At 49.5% G+C, this 17,007-nt stretch overlaps 1 protein-coding gene across 2 annotated transcripts in view; it reads right to left on the bottom strand.

Annotated features, from left to right (window-relative positions):
* Rapgef1 (Rap guanine nucleotide exchange factor (GEF) 1) overlaps positions 1–8,893 on the bottom strand; it is a 95,827-nt gene extending 86,934 nt beyond the window's left edge. For both annotated transcript variants that reach the window (XM_013021419.1, XM_013021418.1), the window contains exon 1: positions 8,805–8,893. In XM_013021419.1, coding sequence (XP_012876873.1) covers positions 8,805–8,868 — 64 coding nt within the window. In that variant the 5' untranslated portion in view covers positions 8,869–8,893. The remainder of the gene's footprint in view (positions 1–8,804) is intronic.
* Between the last annotated feature and the right edge of the window lie 8,114 nt (positions 8,894–17,007).

The raw sequence follows: 17,007 nt of genomic DNA on the forward strand, positions 1-17,007 counted from the left end.
GACTCCGCTCTTGCCCAGCAGCTCTCCCGGCCCTTCTCCACCCGATGCTCCCACCAGTGCCCTGCAGAACTTTCCTCAACAGCTGCACTGTGTGTCTTTGCCCCTTGCAGCAAAGCTCCTCAAAGAGCCATTCATGTTCCTTGTGTGCTCGCTCTCTCTCAGCCTCAAGTTGCACTTGAACTTCCAGTCAAAGCCCCAGTGCTGCCCTGGCACTGCATCCCATGATCAAGACTCGGTCATCAGGAGACTTGGCCCCTGTCAGCTTCACCTGCTACCACTGCCCTCTGCCTCCTCCACCAACACCGCCTGCTCTCTCGCTCCCACTTCCCCACGGGCTTTCTAGGTTCTGCTGGGAACCTAGGTTCCTCCCTTCTCAATGCTAAGGTTCAGCAATAAACCTGGGTTCTGTTTCCAAGCTGGGGCCTTGGTTCTCCATCTCATCCACTTCCCAGGGAAGCTTATCAGCTCTCATAGCTTTCAACGACATCCTCTTGCCTGAAATTCTTCCCAAACTTCTTCCCTGAGTTCCACATTTTGATACTCAATAGTCTACATACCACTAACTACATATTCCTCAGACATTTCCAACTCAGCCTGTCCCCACCACAGCTCCCGACAGTCCCAGCGATCTGCCCACAGGCCTCTTCAGCTGTCTGGAGTGCCAGCCTTCCAGACTGAGCAGCCAGAGCATGGGAGTCACTCCAGGCTCTCCTCCCTCTTGCCCATCCCTACCCCCTTCCATCTCTTCCTCCAACACTCCTGCACGTACCTCCCAGGCATGCCCTTGTCCTCTCTACCCTCCGGTCAGTCACTGCAGCTTCCTCTACAAGCTGGCAGGCGCTCCCCACTAGCTCTTCCTTCTCCAGAGGGCATCCATGTTTACCTTCTCATTGGCTAGCCCCCTGTGCCTAGATCATGCCCAGCACTGGACTCTCTCAATGGACAGCTGAACAAATGAGCATCCACCAATCAGCGTCCTACTTAATACACAGGAAACACACACACACACACACACACACACACTCCACAGTCTAGCGCCCCAGGTTCTCCAAGCCTTCCTTCATCTGCCTTTCCCCACCCTGAAAGGGGAAGGCCTCAATGTTTGTGTGGCAGGCTAGGCAGACAGCAGACTCAGCCAGCCACCAGTCACACAGGGGAGGCCTTGTGGCTCAACACAGGTCCTCTTCTAGATTCTGTGACCTTCTGTAATGGGAGAGTAATCTGTTCTGATTTCCTGCAAACAATACCCAAATCCAAAGACCTTGGAGGTAAGGGGTTGACAAACCCAACATCTCCCCAGCCTTGTTCTGGGCAGGATCCTTGTGAATCATCTACAAAGAGTGGTTTTCAGAAAAGTAAGTGGCTTTGTTTTAAGTGGTTATATAAATCTCTACCTAATAGCCTTGGTTTTATTTCTGCTGAAATGTTCACTCACAGATCCTTTAACACAGATGAACTGCCTGTCCTGGGGCTAAGTTCTCAGCAGTGGCCTACCGAGTCAGGGGCACTTGAGTGAGAGGTCCTGGAGAGCCGAGGGCCCCTGGCCATTGCTGTTTTCATGAAGTAATGGCAGGACAGCCTTTATACAGCTGGAAAAGAAATAGCCAAACACGGAAATGCATTTTACGCACATTCCCAGGGTCAAACCTACCCAAAGCAATGACGGAGGGACAGACATTGTTCTAAATTTGGAGATATCTGATGACAGAGCCAAGTTTCCTTCCCCTTTCTTGCCCACACCCAAAACAACACCCCACGCTTCTCCTGAGAAAAATTCCTTCACACTTATGGTTTCCATTTCCCACATCTGATCTTCTGCTTAATAAAAAAATAAACAAATTTAAAAAACACCGAATTTTGGAGAGTCTGAGTTACATGTTCACTGTGCACCAAGGGAAGCTCATAGTTCACACAAACCTGGTACCAGGCCTGGTACACAGGAAACACCACCACTAACTTACATTATACCACACATGTTATCAGTACATTATGGCCACGTATGGCATGAGTAGCATAAATGTACATGCGATGTCTGGAATATATCCTTTACAACATGTGACATAAGCCTAATCTGTACAATATGTTGTGTTTATGTTGGTAGTGTATACAACATTATACCCTTGTTACACTGCTCTCCTATCTGAGGGACAGAAGCCACATACCAGCTGCAGGATGTGGTTCTCTTAAGCCTCATTCTTTCACTGGCAAAATAAAGGAATCATTCTAGAAGGTTTTCTAGCTCAAGACAACTATGACACTCAAAGCAAATTAAATAACCTTTGCTTTTCCATTTTGTTCTCCCTCCCTGAACCTATTTGTGATAACATCAACACTGCTTTGCCCCTTCCTGAGAGCAGAGCTGGAAGTGTCCCCCCATACCACTTATGGACACCCTGAGGCTCTGAGCCCATCCAAACCACTCTTGCTGCATACTGTTCAATGGCACTACAGCTTATTTACTTTAGTAACTGTAGAGTTGGGGTCCTGTCCCAACTCTGTCCCAAAAAGCAGTTGGGAGCATGGTACCCAGCCAGCCCTCAGCAAGGACAGTAGTAGGGGAGTGCAGGGTGGTCCCCCTCACAGCCTCACAGATCAGTGTGCTCTGAGCCCACTTGAGGAAATTATTTAAGAACTATTGCTCTCTAGGAGATAGTAGAAAAAGAGTTGTGGTGATAAGTGAGTACCTAAAGTCTCCCGTCTTTTTAAAGAAGCTTATCACTGGAATGCTGAGTTCAGCCCAAAGTAAAGAATAGTAGGAGATTAGAATTCTGTAATAAAAATGAATTCTTTGCACTTATAATGGCTCTGGGACTTCTCATGGCCTTCCCCTGGGCTCTCAACATCAGATAATTCACCCTGGCCCTGGCCAGCAGCTATAATTTAATTGTAATAAGACAAAGCATCTCACAAGGGTAATACTGGATTCTGATGTGTTTATGACTGGCTGGTAATTTATGTATCACTTGTGAAAATGCTGAGACACATCTTTTTTGGAAAGTAACATGGCAAGATCCTTAAAGATATTTCTGGCCAGGCATGGGTGGTTCACGCCTAAAATCCTAGCTACTCAGGAGGCTGAAATCTAAGAATCATGGTTCAAAGCCACCCTAGGCCAGAAAGTCCCCGAGACTCTTATCTCCAATTAAGTACCAAAAAAGTTGGAAATGACACTGTGGCTCAAGTGGTAGAGCACTATGCTTGAGCAAAAAAGCTTAGGGATAGGGTGTAGACCCTGAGTTCAAGCCCTAGGACCCCCCACTCCTACCCCCCCCCAAGCTATTCTTGTTTCTGGCTTGGGAACTCATCCTAGGAAATCATCCAATAAAATCACAAATTCATAGTAATGGAGCTACTTCTCTACCAAAGGAAAATGAGGAAATGACTCTGACTTTGGATGGCAGGTAAATGATTTTTTAAAGTTACGGCACAAGCTACTCAGGAGGCTGAGAGCTGAGGATCACAGTACAAAGCAAGCCTAGACAGAAAAGTCTTTGATACTCTTCTGTCCAATTAACTACTCTAAAAAGCCAAAAATGAGCTGTGGTTCAGGTGGTAGAGTATGAGCTTTGAGCACAAAAGCTCAGGGACAGTGCTCAGGCCCTGAGTCCAAGCCCAGCACCAAAGAAAACAAATTATATGTATTATAGGGCACTGTCATCACAGTAAATATGAAGACCATGCAGAAGCTTGGCATTGAAGGAAAAATGACTCGTACATGTCTGTAACATACAAGACACATGCACACATGTGCAGAGTGCTGAAGGGCGCCAATGGAACAGCTACATTTGAACATGTGCCTGTCTCTCTCTGGAGCCAGTACTAAGGCTTGAACTCAGGGCCTCATGCTCTCCACCAGTTGGTTTTTCACTCAAGGCTTACTGCTCTACTACTTAAGCCATACTGCCACTTCTGGCTTTTTCTGAGTAGTTTATTTCAGGTAAGAGTCTCACACAAGACTTTTCTGCTTGGGCTAACTTTGAACCATGATCCTCAGTTCTCAGCCTCCTGAGTACCTAGGACTACAGATGTGAGCCACTGGCACTCAGCACTTCTGGCTTTTTGATGGTTAATTGGAAGTAGAGTCTTACAATTGTTTTGTCCAGGTTGGCTCTGAACTGCAATTTTCAGCTCTCAGCTTCCTGAGTAGCCGTGATTACAGACATGAGTCAGCAGCACCCAGGCTGGGGATGTAACTCAGTGGTAGAATGCTTGCCTAGCACACACAAGGCCCTGCTTTATCCCAGAAAGGACAAACCAGAAAGACCAAAAATACATACATAAATAAAAGAAGCAACATAATTTCATCTAAAGTAAAATATAACTTCTCTGTGTCTGACACAAAAGTAATGGTAACTCACTTACTGGATATACTTGTCACATGCCAGACACTGTTCCAAGCACCATATATGACAACATCCATCTTCGTGCTATCATATGAGAGAGTACTATCTGTAGATATGGTTTACTGAAGTCCAGTGATTAGGAAACCTGCCCAGGGCCAGCCAACTGGAAAGCAGGAAAACAAAGATTCCATCCTGTCACCCAGACTCCAGAATTCATGCCCTTAACCGTTGAGTAACGATGAAAGCACGACCTTCTGACACCACGGCACCAGCATGGGAAACTGTTAACCAAGAGGAACTTACCCTGGCCCAGTCCTACAGCAACCATTTTCAAGGCATTCAGCCGCACAAAAAGCACCACTGCAACCCAGGAGCTCACGGGACTGATGCTTTCTCAATAGGTGCTAAGCTTGCTGGGAGCTTGCAGCTGTGAACCCTGGTGGTCCTCACTGGTTCACAGCCCTGGAGGGGGCCTGAGAAGACTGTCAGCCACGTGTTTCCCTTGACAGAGAAGAACAGGGGTACAGAATTATCTAAAGCCATGGAGTCAGCTGGGAGTCAGCTGTGGTCCACAACCATGGGGCCTGGTGAGCGTGAGGTTTTTCTTCCATGTAATGGACAGTAACGAGCAGTGTTAGCAGGCCGTCTGCACTCATTCGATACTTCCTGTATGTTAAAGGCCACGTCTCTTTTACAGAGGGGCATGGAAAGGTGGAGCACTGTCTTGCCTTCCTTGGTGGGAAGGCACCTGGCTGGGCTGCTAGAGCCCCCTGTAGCCCTTGTGTGTTTGGGATTGATATTTACTGCCTGTCGTGAGGGCATTCAGTGGTCCCAGATGTTTCCTCACTTTCTAGAGTGTAGAGGTAAGTCTAAACACAGCAGCTGGCTGCGCCCCAGGCTCTGAATCTGTCTTTCTGGTAGATGTGGCCTCTCGTGGTAGTGGCCAGGTGGAGCTGAGGCAGATCCTCCCCCACCCATCCAGCCTCAGCCTCTGCCTGCCTGGCTCAGCCAGGCTGTGGGCTGCAGCTTTTTATAGTCAGCCCCTCCACCAGGGTGTTAATTTCATTCGCTCACACCCACACTGTGTACAAACATGCAAACCATTAACATTTCCATTTACTAGGCTAGTGTGCCCTGGGCTCCTGGGATTTCTGAAGCAGATAACAATTCCATTTGCAATTACAGCTGTGATTTTTAATTCCCAAGGAAAATTTTTGCCCATGTTGTACTTCCCAGAGCCAAAATGTACACTGTTAGCAACCCTTCCAATTATTTCTGAAAAGGGAAAAGAGAAAGCAAGGCTGCCTACCCACCTTGTGGGAGGGCAGGATTACAAGCCTGTTTCAGAGAAGTCCAAGTTAACGAGAAATTTCCAAGTTTCCCCAGGAGTCTGGGTCAATGAATCAACAACTAAACGTCAATTCTCTATGAAGTCTTCATTTTGTGAAACCATCTTTCACAACGTGAACAACCACCAAGAAACTGACTGTGGGAGCAGCATGGATGCAGGACAGAGGAAGGGACACTACTGTCATTCCCCAGACACCCAGAAAGGTCCCAGAGCCACAGCCCGCATTGGTAGCCCCTACCTACTGAGTGCTGCAGGGCTCTGCTTCCCACACTCACCTCACTTATTACAATGGTGTGCCAGGACACAGCATGCCAGCAGTGAACCTGGGGCAGAACCATGCACTAGCATCCAGCATTCAGGTAGTGTTAAATCAGGTGGCAGACAGGTTAAAGGACATGGGAACACAGTTAAGAGCCTAGTGCTTGGGCACTTTGATTTTCTAACTTTCCAGATCTACTATATAAAAACAGATGGAGGGCTGGGAAGGTGGCTCAGTGGTAGAGTGCTTGCCTTGCATGCCTGAGGCCCTGGGTTCAATTCCTCAGCACCACATAAGCAAAAAAGAAAAAAAGCCAGAAGTGGCGCTGTGGCTCTAGTGATAGAGCACTAGTCTTGAGCTGGAGAGCTGAGGGACAGCACCCAGGCCCAGAGTCCAGGCCCCATAACCGGACCCAAAATATCTATATCTATATCTATCTATCTATCTATCTATCTATCTATCTATCTATCTATCTATCTATCTATCTATCTACAGATAGAGCAGCTGGGTACCAGTGGCTCATGCCTGTAATCCTAGCTACTCAGGAGGCTGAGATCTGAGGATCAAGATTCAAAGCCAGCCTGGGCAGGAAAGTCCATGAGACTCTTACCTCCAATGAACCACCAGAAAACTGGAAGTGCCACTGTGGTTCAAGTGGTAGGGCGCTTGCCTTGAGCTGAAGAGCTGAAGGACAGCACCCAGGCCCAGAGTTCAAGCCCCATGACTGACCAAAAAAAAAAAAAAAGGAGCTATCAAAAAGACGGATGATGATTTCCTTTACTTTTGCCTTCAGAATGCATTTGGGACTTGACCCTGCTAACACCAGCCGCCCTTGGCTCCGTCTTCTCTGAGCCCCTGCCAACATGGGGCCCCAGCTGCCTGCAGCTGACCCACAGGAAGATGTGCTGGGGCTCCCACTCACAGGCACTTAAGGAAGACTGGCCCTGTAGCCTTGGTTTGCTCTAGGGCCTGGAGGCCTCCATCCACCAAGCTTCCACAGCCTGCCTGAAGCTGGCAGAGGAAAAGGCACTGAGGTCAGTCGCTGTGGTGGTGCCTGGGAGTCATTAACAACCCCAGACCGTAAGTATATTGTCCTAAAATCCCATTTCCAAAATATCACTAACATAGACAAATTCTGAAGGACAGTTCAACTCCAGACATGACTTTTGGTTCTGAGATGAGCTTAGGGAAGATGAACTCAGTTCCAGGGTCCACCTGAGCAATCCAACAAACAAACAACAACTCAAGGGCAAGGAGTGCAAGCAACCAAGAGCTATCAGCTGCAACCCTGTCTGCACGGCTCTTGAAAGCTCCATTAGTGACACAAATCCTGCAATTACTCACTGAAAAAGAAAAAGCGTAAACCTTTCTTTACATTTGTCTGTAAACTCAGCTGTTTCCAATAAGGAAATTTAACCCCTTTCAACTTCTAAAACTGTTAAGGTTCATCCTGAAGGTTGTGTGCCCGGGGATCAGACTCAGCAACTGGCTTGCCATTTTTTTTTAAAGTGTGCAAAAACATACATTAAAGAGGACTGGAGTGTGTCAGGGAACAGTCTTTGCCTAGCATATATGAGGCCCTGAGTTCTAGCCCCAGCAAAGAAAGACAGGTGGACAGGCCAGTTCCCATGATAATCTCCTATCCACTTCACAGTCAAATCGCCCACTTGTGTTTCAGGCCATTTAGTTAAATCAGGATCCAATCAAGGACTACGATGGAATATGTTTTCCTAAGGAGCACATTGGCCAAAAAGTATGACTGGAAGCCTACAGCAAATTAACATCCCACCTACCTTCCCCTTACAAAGTGAAAAAGCTTTCCAGGGTTGGGTGTGGCTCAAGTGGTAGACACTCTGAATCCAAACACCAGTACTGTCAAAAATAAAATTACATAATTTAACCACAAATGACAACTACTGTAATGTTGTCAGGCATTTCGTTCCAGGTTACTTTTTTTGGGGTTGGTTTTTTTTGTTTTTGTTTTTTTGTACTGGCACTGGGGCTTGAACTCACAGCCTCAAGATCTTTCTTGGTTTTTTCATTCAGTTAGTACTCTACTACTTCAGCCACACTCTACTTCAAACTCTTTGCTAGTTAGAGATAAGAGTTCATAGACTTTTCTGCCAGGGCTGGCTTAGAACCCTGGTCCTCAGAACTGGGCCTCCAGGTAGCTAGGATTATGTATGTGACCCACCAGCTCTCAGTTCAAGTTATTGTTATTGTTTCCCCATAAGCACCATGTAGAAGGGCTGTTTGGCTTCAGACAGCTGCCACTGGAGCTGTGTGGCCAGGGCAGAGGCCTGGCGAGGTCCTCCCAGCGCTGTCTACAAGGTGAGTAACCTGGGGTCCCCAGGCTGACTGGCCTGGGGCAGGGTTTTATTAAAAGGTTGACTGGTCAGAGTCCAAATGCACTTGAGCATTGTTCTGGGCCCCCGACTCTGTTCTCCCAGCTGACACTCCCAGGAACCTGGGAAGCAGACTGGGTAAGAGGCCAGAATAGCATGTGAGAGGTTACAAAAGTGCCTTGAATGCCTTGGAAGAAAAGTAGCAGATGCTTAAAAGCTTTTAATAAAACATTCTCTAAACAAAACACAACACAAATCATTCAAACTTCTGGCTATCAAACCTTTGGCCTAGGATAGATCTGAACAGAAACAACAAGCAGGCATGCATGGAATGAGACATGACTTCTCAGCCACTCCACGCCACCGTCATGAGATCTGAATCAGCCTCACAACTGCCTGTCACTGTTCATTAAGCCACCATGGAAGGCCAGTGTCCTCTGATCTGGAAAGTGGGCTCCACTCTGGGGCCATCCTTGGTCCACCCTTGCTGCTCAGGGCTTCCTTACCTTGTCTCCAGGGGCACAGATGGGTTCGGCTCAGGGGTTTCTGCTTTTCAACGGCATTGCCCATTCTAAAGCCCGAGGATCACAGAACCCTTCCAGTCCCAGGCGTCTTTGTTGAGTGGCAAAGGACCGTGACACTGCCTGGCAGGGGATTCATCTCTGGGACATCCCAGTCACCCAGTGCAGGAGCCCTGGTATGTCCACCCCAAGAGTACAGAAGGAATTCTACTCTGAAAGATCCCTGCCTCCTGCCTTTCAAAGCCTTCGTCCCAGGGAGGAAACCAGAAGAAAGGCCTCGTTACCGCCCTACCGGAGGGTCTGGGTGGCAGTAATGGTCTATATTAAGCAGCTCTTTCCGCTGCCTCCTTTGACACTATTACTCATAGGCACAGCAGCCTTAGAGAATGGCCAGCAATCCCAACACTCTCTCTGTGCTGCTGTGCCCTGGGGAACAACTGGGGACCAGCAACACAGAAGCTAAGGATTACCATGAGCCAACTCTAGGTGTGTCACAGGAAACTGTCTCCAACAGGCCCACATGTTACACTTTCTATTTAAGGGTCTTGCTCTCAGACTCCTGCGTGCCTTGTGATGGCAGGTCAGAGATGACAGGTCAGAAGAAACAAGCGGATTTATTCTGTATTTCCAAAGGAAAAGCAAAACACCAAAATACAAGCCATACCCAAGTTTCCAGGGAGAAGAACCTGGGGCACCAACACAGTTCCAACTTTAAAAACCTCCACTCCATTTTGGGACTACTAAGCCACCTAAATTCAGAACAATGGGTGTGATGTCACAGAATACCAAATACCAAGGAGGAAAAGGCCAAGGCAGATGGAGAGACCTCACCTCTAGCCCCAAGTCTGGGGCTGCAAAGCTCCTGAGGACCCCCTGAGCACTGAGATGAAAATGTCAGCCCTGGGCCCTGCCCCTGGGCTCCAATCCCAGTCTGTCATTGGCTTTGCCAATGAACTCTGCAGCCTCAGGTCCCTCATCTCACAAATGAGCACAATACAGACCCACCTCCTCAGCTGTCCTAAGGACAGACAGAAGCCACTGCCCAGCACTCATCTTTTTATAATCTTAGCTTGGGAAGCTGTATTAACCAGCTAAATTCACTCAGATGAGAGATTTCTGGCTTCAAGTTAGCCAAAGGCACCAAAATAAATGTGCACTATGACTTCAGGTGGTACAGTATAGGAGCAAATTATAAAACTACAACAAAATTACAGACAATATTAAAAACATTCACAAACCTAGATGGTGCTGGTGGCTCATGCCTGTGATTCTCTATCTACGCAGGAGGCTGAGATTTGAAGATTGAAGTTAGAAGCCCGCCTGGGCAGGAATGTCCAAAATACTTTTATCTCCAATTAACCACCAAAAAGCCTCAATGAAGTGGAGATTAAGTGACAGTGTGAAAGAGTTTAGAGGACAGTGCCTAGGCCCTGAGCTCAAGCCCCAATTCTGGCACAAACTAAAGAAAACTCACAAAACAAGTGAGACTGAGCCTAAGAGAAACTTGTTGGCACAGTGTGGGGTGTGAAGGAGCACGGTGGGGTGTGGGGGAGGGGGCTGGCATGCTGTATGGCCTGTGGGAAGGGGCCCACACATGCAGAAGGGAAGGAGCCATTTTACTCTACTAATATAGGAATCCCCCAGAGCCTGAGATTGCCAACTGGACTAAGGAAATCCCATGTGTCAGTCTCCTCTCCAGTGATGTAGAAAGAAACACAGGTCGCATGTATATACATTTATCTAATTTGGGAAGGGGAATAACAAAATGCTGAAACAAGCACACAGAATGACTCATTGCAACAAAGATACTCACAAGATACTATGTTGGAAATGACCTTTACAACTTGGGGGGGGTAGGGGATGGAAGGGATAGTTGGGGTAACAATGTTCGACAAGAAATGTACTCATTGGGGCTGGGAAGGTGGCTCAGTGGTAGAGTGCCTGCTTTGCATGCATGAGGCCCTGAGTTGGATTCCTCAGCACCACATAAGCAGAAAAAGCCGGAAGTGACACTGTGGCTCAAGTGGTAGTAGCCTTGAGCTGACAAGCTTAGGGACAGCGCCCAGGCCCAGAGTTCAGGCCCCACTACCAACCAAAAAAAAAAAAAAAAGGAAAAAAGGAAAAAGAAATGTACTCATTACATTTATTCATTGTAACTGTAACCCCTCTGTACAGCATCTTTTTTTTCCCCCTTTCCAATCCAGGGGCTTGACCTCAGGGCCTGGGCACTGTCCCTGGGCTTCTTTTGCTTAAGGCTAGCACTCTACCACTTGAGCCACAGCACCACTTGCAACTTTTTTTGTGTATGTGGTACTGAGGAATCGAACCCAGGAATTCATTCATGCTAGGCAAGCACTCTACCACTAGGCCACCTTCCCAATTCTGTACAGCATCTTTGCAATAAACGTTAAAAAAAAAAGGAGGGGGTAAAAATACAAAAAAAAATATATTTTTTAAGAACATGGAAACTTCCGTTTCCCTCCCTGCACCACTGACCTCCTCCCTAGGTCAAACAGCAACCAGAGGCTGGAGAAAGCGGGGCGCGAATCCCCACACACCCGCCCATGGGGGGCAGTAAAATCCACCAGCTGGCAAAGGAACAACGGAAGCTCACCTTCCCTCACCGCCAATAATCACCTCCCTGGCTGGAGAGGTGAGACTTCATTCCTCCTTCCCATCTAAACACTGTAATCATGCTCCTTGGGCAGGTCTGAACACCGACCTGGTGTCTGGCCTCGTGCCTTCCCTATCACCCGCAGCTAGCTCAGTGTACACATCCAGGACCACCAGAGATCAAAGAGACTCTGATTATGAACTGGCTCTGTAACATCTCCTTTCACCTGAAGGAAGGGTTAGCAACATTTGGAAAACAATTCTGTTGCCCAGCAGGGCAGGACCCTGGGCCAGGCTGAGGAATTCAATGGGGACAGGTGAAGGAATGAACAAATGAACAGAAGGATTCTCAGGTTGGCCTCTTCCCCTAGTTCAACTAGTGTTTGAACTCAGGGCCTTGCACTTGCTTGGCTTGCTTGTTCATGGCTGGCACTCTACCATTTAAGCCACACGCAGGAGGCTGAGATTTGAAGATTGAAGTTAGAAGCCCGCCTGGGCAGGAATGTCCAAGATACTTTTATCTCCAATTAACCACCAAAAAGCCTTAATGAAGTGGAGATTAAGTGACAGTGTGAAACAGTTTAGAGGACAGTGCCTAGGCCCTGAGCTCAAGCTTTTTGCTGGTATTTTGGAGATGGTGTCTCTTGGACTTTCCTGCCTGGGCTGGCTTTGAACCACAGTCCTCAGACCTCAGCCTCCTGAGTAGTAAGGATTACACGCGTGAGCCACTGATGCCTGGCAGGTCAGCACATTTCTCATCTACAGAGACTCTCCTTTCCTAGCAAGAATATGAGGGGGGCCATCTTCACCTGCCCTCACCAGGCCCTGCTGGACCCTGTCCCAGAGTTTCCTCTATATTCGCGTTGCCCCTCCCTCCTGCTCCACAGAGTCCTGGAACTTGGCCCGTTTGTAGCAGATCCTGAGCTGGGCTCTCAGAACAGCATACTACAATTATTGGACCTGGTCTCAGGTCCAGTTCACCATGTGTGCCTCACGTGCCGGGTCCAAAACAGCATTTCGTGAGCAAACACATCCTAAGTCCCAACGGCTCACTTATGCAACTCTCCCCAAGGACACATCATTTCCTTGAAAGCCCAGCTTCCAATGAGGGCTGCATCTCAGGCAACATACACTCCCATGATGTGAACTGCTCAGGCTGGGCAGGGGACAGTTCCAGAGCTTGAACTCAGCTTGAACTCGCATTCCCTGGCTTGCTCAGCTGGCGCTCTACCACTTAGGCTATGTCTTAGCCCAGCTTTTTGCTGGTTATTTTAGAGATAAGAGTCTCGGCCTTTTCTACCCTGCCTGGCTTCAAATCTCCATCTTATAGATCTTAGTCTTTTTTTTTGTCTGTCATGGGGCTTGAACTCTGGGCCTGGGCGCTGTCCCTCAGCTCTTCAGCTCAAGGTGAAAGCTCTACTGCTTGAGCCACAGCGCCACTTCTGGTTTTCTGGCAATTTATTGTAGGTAAGAGTCTCATGGACTTTTCTGGCCCGGGCTGGCTTTGAACCTCGATCCTCAGATTTCAGCCTCCTGAGTAGCTAGGATTACAGGACAGATCTTAGTCTTGAGAGCAGCTAGGATTACAGGTGTGAGCCACAGGTGCCTAGCTAAGAACAGCCTATGTAGAAGAATGCCTCAAGAATTACCACATCAGAAAACATGTCATTAGAGTCACTGCCAAGACAGGCTAGTGACCTATCTCTAGTCTATACCTTAGAGAGATAAAAGAAAACTAATAATAAAAAACAAAGAATAAAAAAAAAAAGAGGGGGGGAGGGGGGAGGCTGGGAAGGGATGGGAAGGGTAAACAAAGGAGGAGGCTGCAATGCTTGGTAAGAAATGTACGCATTATCCTGCCCATGCAATTGTAACCCCTCTGTACAGTATGTTCACAAATAAAATAAAATAAAATTAAAAAAAAAAAAAGAGCTGGGTGCCGGTGGCTCAGGCCTGTAATCCTAGCTACTCAGGAGGCTGAGATCTGAGGATCAAGGTTCAAAGCCAGCACGTGGCAGGAAAGTCAGTGAGACTCTTATCTCCAATAAACACTCAGAAAACAGGAAGTGGCGCTGCAGCTCAAGTGGTAGAGAGCTTGCCTTGAGCTGAAGAGCTCAGGGACAGTGCCCAGGCCCAGAGTTCAAGCCCTACAACTTACCAAAAAAAAAAAAAAAAAGAGGGGGAGGGGGCATGCCAGCAATATGATGCTGCACACCTGTAATCCCAACATGCAGGAGGCTGAGCAGGAGGATCACAGGTTCCAGGACAGCCTGGACTGTACAGGAGGGCTCACCACACAGCCAACATGATGTTTCCAAGGGCTACACAAACACTTAAGGCTGAGGTCATGCGTGCTGACTTCAATCAGACAATATCTGACCTCTCTGAGCCTGATTTTTTCACCTATATCACTGGTATATAATTATGCCACCTACTTCATAGGACAGATTAAATGTGTTCAGAAGTTAAAGATGTTATTGGCACACAGCAAGCGCTCAACAGAATGCTCCTGTTGCTGTGCTCATTGCTATTGCCTACACACTACCAAGCCTTAGGTAGAGCACACTGAAAGAACACGACATTCTCACAAGGGAGCCAGTCCCCCGGGTCCTGTGAGATCCGCCCACTGCCATGGTAAACGCCTCATTCCTTAGTCAATTAAATTCCACTTACAAATGTGTACCATGGGGATCGTAGTTTGATTGTGGAAGGAGACATAAACCAGGGAGGCGGTACCGCAGCTACTCAAGTCTGAGACACTTTAGGACTGCCCTCCCCTGCCATCTAGAAACTACTGGGTTTGGAAGAAATCTAAGCCAGAGTCCTGCAGGTGTTGCTCACTCTTTGGGGGGGGGGGGAGTTTTCAAGACCAAAATGGCCCAGGGGGGAAAGGCCAGCAGATGGCAGGTCTCTGTGTGAGCACGCTCACCCTCCCAGGGCCAGAGAGGCTGCCCAGGGCTGTCAGGCGGTGCTGGGGCTTTGGCCGAGCTTTGTGTACTTGCCTGCAGGGAGGAAAGTCTGATGGCGGTCACTTCCCTCCTGGAGGTGCATGCAACAATACGAGGAAGCGCCAAGCACGGTGGGAACGGGGAGCTTCCCAAGTGGGGCTCGGGCTGGGGCCCGCGTGGGCGGGCAGACCCGCAGATGCTGAGGTTGGTCTCCCCTTTGAAGTGACTTCCCTGCCGGGCCTGGGGGAGACCACTAAGGGTAAAGGCACACTGCGTGCAGTGTCACAGGACCCCGGGGTCCTGGGTGTGCAGTGTCACAGGACCCCGGGTCCTGCGCTGGTACCTCTGCGTCACGCGCAGCCTCAGCACGTCATCCCAGGGGGCCTCAGGCACTCACTGAGCAATGTCAATAGCTTAAGGAGCATCTGACACATGCACAGGGAATCTTTTTGTGACTGCCTCAGTGAGGGCCAGAGGCTCAGGACAGCGGGAGCATGGTGGCCTAACCTAATCAGAAGGTCAGGGAAGAGGGAGGCTTCAAGAACAGGCAGGAGGAGTAGCGCATAGGGGCCAAGAGCAAAGGGCAGTCAGTATGTGCAAAGGCCCTGCATGGCTCCAGGCACACAAAGGGGCAGGGACGATGGGCGGGGCCTGTGGAGGCAGACGGGTCCTAAGGTGCATATCCACATTTCCAAAAGGAGAAGCCTTGGTGTCCGGCACCCAACGCCTCACAATAAATGGGAAAACAAAGGCAGAAAGAGTTCCGCAGGCAGCCAGAGGGCAGGCCACTGGCTCCAGGGGGCTGGCTGCGGGGTCTCAGCAGAGGGCTGAACAGCAACCCTGGACCCCAATCCTCACCGGGTGCTGGCGGGGAGGTGCCGACCGGGCCACCTGCTCTCCACCACCACCCCACTCAGACATGCCACTCCTCAGCTGTGGGCTCGCACGTGGTTGACGTCATCAATACCAGCTGCAACGGAGAGGAGGGTGCTATTTTTTAAAAAGTGAACAGAAAGAGTACATCTACACTCTGCTACCTTTCCCCTGGCGTGGAGACGCCTGGAACCCCAGGCAGGAGGTGCTGGCTGGCGGCTGCGGCTTTGGAGCCTGTCCCCCATGCCACTTTCACCTTCACCTGCCCCCTGCCACTCAGCACTGCTGGACACATTGTCCCTGAGCTGGGTACCGCGCGCGCTTGCACTGCGAGCCTCAGCTATGTTCCAGCCCCCTCTGGCAAAACAGCAGTTGGCAAGGGCTTTCCCTCCAAACAAGGAAGAGCAACACTGAAAAGCAGCAAGCTAGTGCTGCCCTGAATCAGAGCAGGAGGGAGGAGGCGCAAGGTCGCTGGATGAGCTAAGGGAGCGGGGCAGGGCCTGCACACAGAAGGGCTCCCATCTAAGGACTGTCTCGGGGTGAACTCACAAGCCATCTCCGGATCTGATTTGTCAAAAAGGAACTGAAGCCAGGGACTGTGGCTCAGGCCAGTGATCCTAGCTACTCAGGAGGTTGAGATCTGAGGATCCAGATGAGAAGCCAGCCCAGGCAGGACAGTCTATGAGACTCTTCCTCCAATAACCACTAAAAAGCTGAAAGTGGAGCTATGAGTTAAATGGTAAAGAGCTAGCTAGCCTTGAGTTTAAAGAAAAGAAAGGTCAAGGACAGTGCCCAGGCTTTGAATTCAAGCTGTAGGACAGATGAGAGAGAAGGGGGGGAGAGGGGGGGGGGGGGGGGGGGGATGGAAGAGATGGGGAGAGAGAGATCAGCTGAATTTAAAGTGGGAGGGCAATAAACTTTCTGAGCTTTCCAGTCATGGGTAGAGCCAACATTTGAACCCAGGCTTCAGACCCGCTCTTAGGAGGCCAGTGCTCCCTGGGGAAGTGCATCCCGGTAGCGGGAACAGCCTCTAAGGGCTCAGGCTCAGACGCAGGAGGCAAGTGGAGGAAAAGCCAAGCCAGGACAAGCCGTGGAGCTTGCACATGAGGAGGCTGGGGCCGAGCCAAGGCAGAGGCCATGGGACCACAAACCCAGGTTTGGATTTTAGCCCAAATGTGAATCACTGGACAAATCTGAGCACACTGGTTTCATCCAATTTACCCTCTGGCTGTGGAAGGACAACTGGACATTTGCGAGGCACGAGTGGAAACCGAGGCAGCAGGAAGGAGTGAGCTGCGGAGTCCTAGAGAGACAGTGGCAGCCTCAGTGGAGAGGACATCAGGGTGACAGCCAGGATGGACTTGTGGTGGACAAGACTTGGGCTTGAAGACCTCTTAGCCTGAGCCAAGGGTCAGGACCGGGATGGGGCCCCAGTGGTAGCACACACCTGTAATATAATCCCAGCACTCAGAAGGTTGGGGCAGGAGCGTCGAGAGTTCCGGGACAGCCTGGGCTATGACAGCAAGACCCTGTCTCAAAATGAAACAAGCCTGTGACAGGGAACCGAGGAGGCAGGAAAGAGGCCTCCACACACCCAGACTCTGCCGGGGCTTGGGTTGGCCTTCCCAGACGCTAGAACGGTAAGAACTGTGTATGTGTATGTTTTGTTTGGTTCCAGCAGTGTGAGCAGGTCTGGTCAAGACTGTGGACAAGCCTAAACAAGACAGCCAGAAGCAGCATCCAGGTGGAGATGT

The sequence above is a fragment of the Dipodomys ordii genome, unplaced genomic scaffold, assembly GCF_000151885.1.
Source record: "Dipodomys ordii isolate 6190 unplaced genomic scaffold, Dord_2.0 Scaffold55, whole genome shotgun sequence".
Taxonomy (NCBI): domain Eukaryota; kingdom Metazoa; phylum Chordata; class Mammalia; order Rodentia; family Heteromyidae; genus Dipodomys; species Dipodomys ordii.